The 12,115-nt window shown below is 31.2% G+C and overlaps 1 protein-coding gene across 4 annotated transcripts in view; it reads left to right on the top strand.

Moving 5' to 3' along the window:
• Positions 1–2,461: 2,461 nt before the first annotated feature.
• ADAM2 (ADAM metallopeptidase domain 2) overlaps positions 2,462–12,115 on the top strand; it is a 119,690-nt gene continuing 110,036 nt past the window's right edge. For all 4 annotated transcript variants that reach the window (XM_072776552.1, XM_072776553.1, XM_072776555.1 and 1 more), the window contains exons 1-3: positions 2,462–2,617; positions 3,104–3,180; positions 7,981–8,036. In XM_072776552.1, coding sequence (XP_072632653.1) covers positions 2,563–2,617; positions 3,104–3,180; positions 7,981–8,036 — 188 coding nt within the window. In that variant the 5' untranslated portion in view covers positions 2,462–2,562. The remainder of the gene's footprint in view (positions 2,618–3,103; positions 3,181–7,980; positions 8,037–12,115) is intronic.

The following is a 12,115-nucleotide window of genomic DNA, read 5'->3' on the forward strand; positions in this document are numbered from 1 at the left end:
AAGCAATAAAATAGAAAACATGTAATAGAAAAAAAATCCCAAAATTAGTTATTTTAAAAGTTAATAAAAATAATAAGCTCAAAGAATGATTGAAGAATTAGAGAAAAATCACAAATTATAAATATTGAAAATGAAAAAAGGGATTTGTACAGATTCTACAGAGTTCAAAGGGTAATAAAGGAGGGAAGGATATTATAAACAACTTTGGCCAATATATCTAACTACTCAGAAGAATTGGATAAAATCCATCAGAAACAATACTTTTCTAACACAAAGAGAAAAGAATATCTGAATCCATTTCTTTTTAAAAATTGGTTTCATAAATTAAAAAGAAAGTCTCTCCCAAATAAAATTCTAGGTCCAAATCACTCCATTTCTAAATTCTAAGAAATGTGAGAAGAAATATTCATAACATTACACTAACTTTTTCAAAGGATAGAGGAAGGAACAACATTTCCCACTTTCTTTTGAGGGCAGCATATCTCTGGTACAAAAACTGACAAGCTTATTCAACGAAAGAAAATTACAGACAAATATTTGTTATGACTATGGATGCAAAAATCCTAAACAAAATGCTGGCAAATCAACCCAGCAAAATATAAAAAGATAGTACATCAAATAGGATGTATTCCAGCATACAATTTGTTTAAACTCTAGAAAGCCATTAATTTTAATTCACCAAATTAACAGAAAATGGAGAAAACTATATAGTCACCTCAATTTATATAGCAAAAGCTTTTTTTAATTGAAAGAGAGTGAGAGAGCATCAGTAAGGATGAAGGTGTGGAGTGGAGAGGAAGAGTAGAAGGAAAGGGAGAGTGAGAAACCTAAGTAGGCTCTACCCTGAGATCATGACCAGAGCCAAAATTGAGTCGGACATTCAACCCACACTCAACCCAGGTGCCCCTATAATAAAAGTTTTTGATAAAATTCACATTCACAATAAGATACATATCATGAAAATCCCAGCAAACCGGAAGGGGTGGGGAGTAAATTTCTGAATACCAATGTGTATATACAAAAATCCATTGAATGTAAGCCCCAGTATAGAAGATATTTGCAAACCATTATATCCAACAAAAGAATCATATCTAGAATGCATTATTAGGTTCAACATATAATACAAAAGAGACAACACCAGTCAATTGAAAAATGGACCAAAGTGTCAAACAAGCATTAGCCAATAAGTTATATAAATGACTATTATAAGCATTTACCAAATAAGTTATATAAATAAACATATACAATTGTGGTAAAATTTGTTAATAACTGAAACTGCAAATTAATGCAGGGCATCTATAGGTCCACCAAAATGACTACAATGAAATAAAAAAACAAAAAAGTGTAGGCACTGATATGAATTGGAATTTTCAAATATTTCTGGTGAAGAAATAAATTAGTACAACAATCTTGGAAAACTCAGAAATATCTACAAAACATACATGGTGATTTAGCAACTTCACTCTAGAAATGTAACTGAAGGAAATCACTACGTATGTTCATCAAAGAAATAAAATAGCTAAATATAGTTTTTAATATCCACCACTATAAACAAACCAAATGTCAATCAACAGTAAAATGAAAATATAGATGGTCTTATATTCATTCAGTGAGTGATAAACACCTATAAGGAAAAAGCAAAGCTATTGCTCTTCAGAGTATGGCTGGCTGGCTCTCATAATCATTATATTAACAGAACTCACATATAAAAGAGTACATGGTGATTGGTTCCAATTATTTAAAGTTCAAAAACAGACAAAACTATTCTATGATGGTGACAGTAACAATTATCATGGGGCACTCTGGGGTTTTGTGGTTCTATGTTTTATTTCTTGATCTGAATCTAGGTGTTAATTACACTGGTTTGTTTACTTGAATATTATTTGAAGATATATATATTCATCCCAATTCTTCTGAGTTGTTAGATATATTGGCCAAAGCTGTTCATAGTATCCTTCCCTCCTTTATCTTTCTTTTGAACTCTGTAGAACAAATTCCTTTTTTTCATTTTCAAGATTAATAATTTGTGATTTTTCTCTACATTATTCATTCTTTGAGTTTATTATTTTTATTAACTTTTAAGATAACTAAATTTGGGATTTCGGTTTTTTTCTATTACATGTTTTCTATTTTATTGATTTTTCCTCTTATGTTCCTTTTTTCTATACTGGATGTAATTTGTTCTTTTTATAACTTCTAAGAATATAAGTTTATCTTATATATTGATTGAAAATACATACATATCTTGAATTAAAAGTTCAGTAAGAAGTATATATGAATCTTCCTGTTCATTAATTGTTCTTCAGCTCTTCCTTTTGAAAGTGATTCTGTTCCTTTTTATCCTCAAAGCGGGGTCACACTGTTCGAAATCTACACAGACGCAGGTGGCAAGATAGTCCACGTTCAACAGTGCACAATACCCATGCTCTTGACTCACCTCTGCTCTCAAAGTTGGCTGTCTCTTGCAGGGTGCGTGGCCAGGAGGGATATTCCTCGCGCTCCCAACTGCCCTCTAGGCAAGCCAACCGCCAATATTCGGGCTGGCATCAAGGACATGAAGCTATGTTGTGCTTTCTGCTTTTGCTCATCGGGCTCATCGGGCTCCAGACAGACAATAGTAAGTACAAAAACCTTGCCTCTGACCTTTCGGGAATATCAGTTCCTCTCTCCATTTTCTTCTAAGAGGCTGGATACCCTGGAAAAGTGCCTTCTTGCAAGGGCTCCGACTCTGTAAGCCAGGGCCCACCACCACATCACCTTCCCCGACCAAAATCCACATTGGACATGAGGGGGCTTTCCCAGTCATCTTGGTACCATATGAAAAATGAGAGATGCCATGGTTCGAGTGAATGCTTCAAGGTTAGAGTTTCATATACTGCTCTGCATTTTTCGACCTGTGGACTCTGTAGTTGGAAGGTCCAAAGGACCTGACTTTACTTGTACTGAATTTCTCTTGTAATTCTAGAAAGAAGTGGGAATAGAGTATTTGAAAAGATAGCTCAAAAAAAGGTGATATATGAAATATTGTGGATTTAGATGAGGAAATAATGGAGGAAGCTATGATGTGATGGTATTACTTTAATAAAACATTTGTATCTTGCAGATTCTGAAAGACTTCGTGTGCAAATTACCATACCAGAGAAAATACGGTCAACAATCAGTGGAGGAGCTGAATCACATGTAATTAAGCACTAACATTCTTCACATTCTAAAATCATGTGGATATTTTTTTGTAAGAAGAAAACTTGGCATTTTCATCCATGCAACTTGGTGAATTTTATATTTATATGCAGTTTTCCTTAAGTGGAAAAGCCCTTTTGAAAATGAATCAAGATAATGCTTCATAGAAATATAGTGCAGTGATATTTATTATTAAAGCCCCAAGTCCCATTTTTAAAATGTTTCCCTCTTGAGTTTTTTTGAATAATCATTGACCCAATTCATCTAGAGATTCTCTTTTTACTTACTAGGTTATATTTGGAGGGTTTTTTTTGTTTGTTAAGCTTATGGCTTCCTTATACTATCTAATGATCATTTCATTTAATGAAGTTTTATATGAGTAATTTTTGCATCTTGGTTGCAAATATGTTAATCATTAAGACTTTTTTCATGCCATCTTAATTCATCTTGGTTCAGGGTGTTAGGTTTCCTTTTCTTTGGATTAGAAAATATCTTATTTATTATTTATTTACTTATTTATTTATTTATTTATTTATTTATTTATTTATTTCTGATTTCTAGAGTCATTTCCAAGATATGAAATGTGTTTTTTCAAACACCACACCTTAATTTTATTTTTGGTTGGGTAGGAAATGCTCCAGTATTTCAATGCAAATATTTCCTTAGCAACTACTCACTTGTCACCCTCTTTCAGATATTATAAGCTTAAAATTATCAATATATCATTTTAAAAGGAATGCATATTTATGAAAACTTAAAATTTAATAATTTAAATAGAAAAAAGGTGAGGCATTAAGGTATTTTGAAAGAGTTTTATTTTTGAATGCAAAATAATATGAAATTGCTTGCTCATATTAGAAAATACATACAGAATGACTTAGAAGGATATATCTCCAACCAGGCATCACTACCTTCTATGATAATAATTCTCATAAGAGAAGTACAAAAAAAAAAAAAATTACCAGTCCTCAACTGTCAAATTCACCAGGGAAAAAGTTTACTATTTTGTTAATATCTCTATCTCCCATTCTAGAATACTGCTGGATACATATATAGTATTTTTTGAAACAGTGAGGCTATATATTGGTTTAACAAAGCTATAAATATAACAGAGCGTATAGGGCAGCCTGGGTGGCTCAGCGGTTTAAGTGCCTGTCTTTAGGCCCAGGGCGTGATCCTAAAAACCCAGGATCCAGTCCCACATCGGGCTCCCTGCATGGAGCCTGCTTCTCCCTCTGCCTGTGTCTCTGTCTCTCTCTCTGTGTCTATCATGAATAAATAAATAAAATCTTAAAAAAAAACACATAGTGTATAATTGTTATAATTCACAGATAAATGATATAGATTATAAGAAAAGAATATTGAACTAGCAGTTAAAAAAAACCCAACAACTGAATGGCACATCTAGCTGGGAAAAAGTACAATGAAAGCGGGAAAAAAATCAAGAATTAACAGTAGACCAGAGTTAGCTAAAGACACCAGATAGATGTAACATACAAATGCCTAGGGAAGAGGAATATAGAATTAGAGGCTTAGGTATATAATAACTAAATTCCTGAAAGAGGGGAAAAAACCTGGAGAAGAGGCTATATTAAACATATAATAACTGAGAAATGGTAGAAAAAAAGAGAATCCTCAGATGCAAGTATGACAACACGGAAGAAATAAAAATCAGTATTGACAACACCTTGACATAGTGAAATCAGAATACCAGATATTCTACATGGTATTATAAACTAAGAGTAAAATAAGAACAAACTATAAGACTCAAATATTAAAATTAAGTAGAAATGTAGAACAAAAAATTAGGGAAAATATACACATATATTTAATATTTATTGGTAAATAACATCTTGATAGAGTGTACATATTGTATACATGTGTGTATGTATGTATACACACACACATAAATACGTACAACACACACACATTTAGGCCAAAAATATGGGTCCCTTAACAATAAATATTATTTAAAAGGTAAAGACTTTTTAGGATAGAGTCAACCTTTATTGAAAGACATTAGATTCTCTCTCCCTGTTCCCCTCCCACTTATGCTCTCTCTTCTTCCATCTATCTCTCTAAAATAAATAAATCTTTTTTAAAAAAGGCATTACACAACCACTAATAAAAGTGGAAAGATAAAAGATAGATCATGTTGGCAGTCAAGAATACTTAGTATTTTCTTGGGCTAATTTTCACCAAATCCATAGATTGCTGTTCGAATAAGAAATTTTATGGACGGACGCCTGCCTGGGGGGCTCAGTTGTTGAGTGGCTGCCTTCAGCTCAGGGCATGATCCTGAGGTACTGGGATGAGTCCCACATTGGGCTCCCTGCAGGGAGCCTGCTTTTCCCTTTGCCTGTATCTCTACCTCTGTGTGTGTATGTGTGTCTTGTGAATAAATAAATAAAATCTTTAAAAAAATTTCGTGGAGATTGGCAGGTTGATTCTAAAATATATATGGCATGATAAATGGTAAAAGATTGCTAACTTTGAAGAACAAAACAGTGATTCACTTTGATTCATTTCAAAACATATTTTAAAGTTATTCTGTATGTTAGTAAATTGAACACCAATAAAAAATAAATTAAAAAAAAATAAAGTTTTAGTAATTAATATGATGTGATATGATCTAAGGGACAAATTAATAGAACAGAATAGAGTGCCACCTAAAGACCCACACACATATTAACTTACTCTATTCAATGGTGGCAATGAAATCATTGGATAAAGAATAGACTGGTTAATAAACAGTGAACTCACAGTTGATTAATGATATAGAATTATGATAAAGTGTGTATTAGTGCTACATTATACAGCAAAATTGATTCAAGATCATTTAAATCTGAGAGTAAAATACTATAAATCTGAAAGACCAGATAGAAGATTATTTCTAAGACCTTAATACAGAAGAATTATACCAAAAAGAAAAAGGACACAAATTCTTAAGAGAAGGATTAGGGAATACCTAGATTTAAAGATATAAATAGTTACCATAAACAAATTGAAAAATATTCCAGACTCACAGAAGATATTTGCAACCCATATAACATAACACACAAAAGGTATTCAGAATATATCAAGAAATCATACAATAATATAAAAAACAAAAAAAATACAAACATGTGCAAAGTTATGAGTGACAAGTGTTGAACTTGAGGAAGTAATAATTATCAAACATATATACAAATCAGAAAATTTATCAGTAATTGTCAAGTGAAATACAATAGGTTACTATTAAACATCATCAATGGCAAAAGTTAAATCTAACAAAAAATGCAATTAGAGGAGTTGTATAAAAGGATAATATTCACATTTTGTGACTCTACATTGGTACAACAAATTTGCAGATTAATTTTAAACCTCAGGTGAAGTTGCAAAAGTACTTTTTAATAAAAGAAGTTCTTTCATGGGTTTAGTTTAATATATATCTCAGGAATATTCACAAAGAGATATGTTTAACATTATTAATTGGGGCATTTCCTAAAATAGTGAAACAAGATAAAATATCCATCAACCGCATAGATGAAACAACTGTGCTATATTCAGAAAATGGCATACTATAACATCAGAAAAAAAAATTTTAAAGCTACATATATTGATGACAATGATGATAGCAAATGTTTGCATAGTGCTTTTTGTATGAGATTGTTTCAAGCAAATGAAATCCAGCAATGAAATATATAACTTTTAGAAGTATTATATTTATGCAGGGCTAAAGTTTATGCAAAAAATTAAACATCCATAATTAGTACAAATATAAAAATATGCATGGGAATGATAAACACAAAATTCAGGATGTTGGTTAGCTGGAGTGCAAGAAAGAGAATTAACCATGGGATGAGAGAGCACTTAAAATTGTTTTCAAATACTTGCAATCTTTTTATTTTTTAACATAGACATTGGTGACAAGGCATTTAATGTAATTTGCTGTAATGTTTATATGCCCAAAGTATGTAACAATTAAAAATAATAATCAATTGTGGCTTATAGAGAAGATCAAATGCCTTGTGCAAAACAAAAATATAAAATGAAACTTTTAAAAAGAAAATCTACACTACATAAAAATCAAAATCTTAATAAATCTAACAAAGATAAGCAAGACTTCCTCCCTGAAGACAATAAAACACGAAAAAAATTAAAGACTTAAATAAATGGAGTATATCTCATGCTGTTTGATTGGAAGACCTAATGATGTAAAGATGTCAAAGCTACCCAAATTGATGTACTAAGACTAAATTGCCCATTTAAGAGACATCATTTCTTAATCTTACTATTAATAAAATAGATCAATGAGTTTTGATCCAAAAGTGGAATTGATTTTATAAAATCTGCAAATACTATATATGCTGTTAAATCTTTGCTCTTCTATATAAATCTTGTATTGAATAATTTAGCATAAGTTTTGCAGTGGTCTCATTCTTTATTAAGCTAATGTAATTATTGGATAAAAAAACAATCTTTCAGAGTCAAATGTAGAATAATTTAGCATAAGTTTTGCAGTGATCTCATTCTTTATTAAGCTAATGTGATTATTGGATAAAAAAACCAATCTTTCAGAGTCAAAGGTTTTGTTAGCTTCATTTAAAAATTAACGAGAAGTGGCACAAATCATATTCTTCCATCTATTTTTATTATGAAAGCCAATATTTAAATATCAAATTTTGTTGAAATAAAGCAACATTAAATTATATATTTTCCTCTCTTTATTGTATTAATGTGCTTTGACTGTAATTATCATTAATATAAAATAACATTCTTCTCACTTTTCTTTGCTTTTTTAATATACTCTCCTGCCAGGTGTCCTACAACATTATAATTGAAGGGAAAACATACACGGTGAACTTAATGCAAAAGTAGGTGATCTACATTATTTTATCACCTGTATTTATTCTAATTGTTGTTTATAATTAATCCAGAATGTAGTTATTTTGTATTTTCAGATGTTCCTAGTAACTGGCTATTCATTTTTCTCTTATGCCTTAAAAAACTTCCAGTTTATACAATAAATATCTAGAAGTTGGACCTGTAGTGTATACTCCCATCTTCCTCCTTCTCAGTAGCACCAGATTTTTATTTGGCTATCCATGGATTTCATGAAACATTAGTTTTTATTTTTATTTTATCAGAACATAAATATGTCTTGTTTTTTTTTTTATGTCTTGTTTTTGAATCCCTAATATTCAGCTATTAATGAAAAGAACATCATGAATTTTAGGGTGGAAAGAATAGTGATAATTAAAAGAAAATTACTAACTGAAAAAAAAAGAAAATTACTTAGCATATCCTGTCAGAATGTACTAAGGACTTAGAATATATATTGTGATTAGCCAAACTCAATCCTATGCCAGCTGATGAATTGAGGAAAAAAATAGGCACATTATATTATGGAATAAAGAAAAATCAGAACTGTAGTGGTACTTTTTAAATGGTAAAAATAAGAATTTCAGAACTCTACATATGTATTTTTAAAACTCTGAAATTGTGTATTTTCTCCCCAAATTTTTACTTAAAATCCAGTTAATACATTCTATAATATTAATTTCAGGAGTAGAATTTAGTGATTCATCATTTACATATAATACCCGGTGCTCATCACAAGTGCCTTCCTTAATCCCTATCACCTATTTCACCTATCCCCTACCCACCTCCCTTCTGGTAAACATCAGTGTGTTCTCTATAGTTAAATCTATTTTATGGTTTGCCTGACTCCCTCTCTTTTTCCCTTATGTTAATCTGTTTGGTTTCTTAAATTCCACATTATAAGGGAAATCACGTGATATTTGCCTTTCTCTGACTGACTTATTTCGCTTAGCATAATATACTTTAGCTCCACTCAAGTCATTGCAAATGGCAAGATTTCATTCTTTGTTATGCCTAATATTTCATTGTTCATATATATATATATATATATACACACACACACACACATACATACAATGTATATATATATATATATAAAACCTCTTCTTTATCCATTTATCAGTTGATGGACACTTGGGCTATTTCCATAACTTTGTGATAGTAGGCAATGCTGCTGTAAATATCGGGGTTCGTGTATCCCTTTATATTAGTTTTTTTGTATTCTTTGATAAGTAGCTAGTAGGGCTATTTCTGGATCATAGGGTAGCTCTATTTTTCACTGTTTAAGAAATCTTCATACTGTTTTCCAGATGGCTGCACCAGCTTGCATTCCCATCAACAGTTGAGGGTTCCTCTTTCTCCACATCATTGCCAACATCTGTTGTTTCCTGTATTGTTAATTTTAGCCATTTTGACAAGTGTGAGGTGATATCTCATTGTGGTTTTAATTTGTATTTCCCTGATGATAAGTGATATTGAGCATCATTTCTTGTGTCTGTTAGCTATCTGTGTCATCATTAGTTGAACTGTATATTCTATACTTTTTTTCTAATATAAAAAAAGATAGAGCTTAAGAGTATACTGCTATTCATAAGCCATCTTTTTTATATTAAGAAAAAAAGATACAGAACATACAATTAGTGAGAATGTAATTGATGAATTGAGTATTGCATACCCTACAATTAATGCTTTTATTTACATACAAAGTACACTTAAAAGCTATCACATAGTAGAACACAAAATCTTTTGAAGAGTAATCATATTCTCAATGACTAGCATGATAAAATTAGAACATAATTACAAATGCTTAATCAAAGAAAAACCAGCTTTTTGGAAAATAAAAGTCACCAAATAAATCTTGGCTCAAAAAATTCAAAATATTGTTGCAAAATATCAATAAAGTAATCACAAATAGAACTCAACTTTATATATATGACAAAATCTCTAATCAAAGTAAAATGTAAAACTTTGTGTTTTTTTTCCTTTCATTTTATATGAACAGATGAGAATATAGTGATTAATACTGTGATGAAAGGAAGCAAAATAAAGTGTGGCCAGGGAATCCCTGCTGGTGGAGTCATGAAGCCTTCAGTGACCACTGTCTCTACTCAGGGTGTCTTGGCAGATAGTTGGCTTCAGGCTTAGCCAACAGTCTATATACAAACAGGGCGCTATCACTTGCACTCTTTTGGCTGTGTGCAGAGCTAGCAAAAATATGTGCCTTGTCACAGAAACTTGGCAATCCCCCAGGGATTAATATAAAAGAATTAGAACACCAATTTTATCATATTGCTCAAAGTTGTTCTTGCCAAAATCAGGAATGGATCTAGATTGGAATAGTGAGGATAATACTAAAGCAAACCTCATTTTATTGTGCTTCACACAGACTATATTTTTTACATAGTGAAGATTTTTGTGGCAACTGTAAGTAGAGCAATGGATTTATGGATGTTTCTGCTTCATTCCTGGTGGGTCCATTTATCTGGCTCCAATGTTTATATTGTTCATTATCTCAGAGTTTCAGAAATGATGGGACCATTTGTAACCCATTCCACATCTGCATGAGCTGTAGTTTAGGGTTTTCATTTTTTTAAAAAGATTTTATTTATTCATAAGAGACACAGAGAGGCAGAGACAGACAGAGGGAGAAAGAAGCAGGCTCCTTGCAGGGAGCCTGATGTGGATCTTAATCATGGACCCCATTGTTCACCAACAGCAGGCATTAATTTTTTTTCTCCTTCTGTTTACAAATTACTGAGAATATTTCTAGCTCCATGCTCTTTACTTGAAAGCCCACAATGTGTTCTCATGCCAGAGACTAAAGGGCATTTTAAAAAACTCCATCCCTAAGACACAATCTGGTTCAGATTCCGTACTAATTGGTAGTGTCACCTGCTTACTCTTTTAGCTGAAGCACTAGTCTTGCTTTTACTTTTTTGATCATTCTGTTTAAAGCAAGAATCAGTACACTTTTTGCAAAGGGCCAGATAGTAAACATTTTAGAATGAACTTCATCTGATCTTTCGTGTAGCCTCTCAATTCTGCCATTGTGAAAGCCAGCATAGGGAATATGCAAATAGATATACCTAGCTATATTCTAATATCACTAAAGTGATGGGCTGGGTTTGGCATATGGGCCATACTTTGTCAAACCACTTTATTGTTTAACGTGTAGTAACATATTAAAAAATGTATTAGTACGGTTAATTGGTCATTTCTGTGTGTTGAGAGTAGAAATGGAAATAAGGGATTGAATCTTCTCTTTCATAAAAATCACTACTAATTACCTTTATTTAATTAATTGTTGAAATATGTTTATGCAGTTAAATGAGTAATTATGTAGTGAACATTCCTGTATCCCTTTGACATCAAACACACATTGACTGACCTCCAAGAGCCAAATGGATATCATTTTCTATCTCTGTTATTTGTAACCACTTTCTGATCATTGTGATAATCATTTCCTTGATTTTATTTAATTATCCTAGTAATATATTTCTATTCTTTGTTTTGAATTTAAATGATGTACTCTTCTACAGCTTATTTTAGACACTCAAAATAATGCCTGTGAGATTTACCAATGTTGTTAAAAGTAATTTCAGTTTATTCATTTTTATTACTGCATAAGATCCAATTTCATGATTATACAACAATATATTCTGCTTTTTTGTGTTTTTTTTCTATTATGGAGATATTGCAAATATTCAAATATGAAAATTCATATATATATTCTTTGGTTCATGTGCACAAGATGTTCTATGATATATAACTAAAGATAGACTGGATTGTTAAATTATGTGCATTGTCATAATTATTAAGCAATTCTCCCGAAACATTATACTAATTTATATACCCCTCTGAATTGCATATTCTATTAATAATGGTAGATAGTTTAACTTTTCAATAACTATTGATTATATACTGACATCTTATTGTGATTTAATATGTATCTCTCTAAATGCAAGTAAGTCTGAATACTTTTTAAAATATATCATTTGGCTACTTGGATTGTCTTCTTTGTGAAGCACTATGTAAGACGTTTATACTTTTTAAAAAGTAATGTGTAATCTAA

The sequence above is a fragment of the Canis lupus genome, chromosome 15 (assembly GCF_048164855.1).
Source record: "Canis lupus baileyi chromosome 15, mCanLup2.hap1, whole genome shotgun sequence".
Classification (NCBI taxonomy): domain Eukaryota; kingdom Metazoa; phylum Chordata; class Mammalia; order Carnivora; family Canidae; genus Canis; species Canis lupus.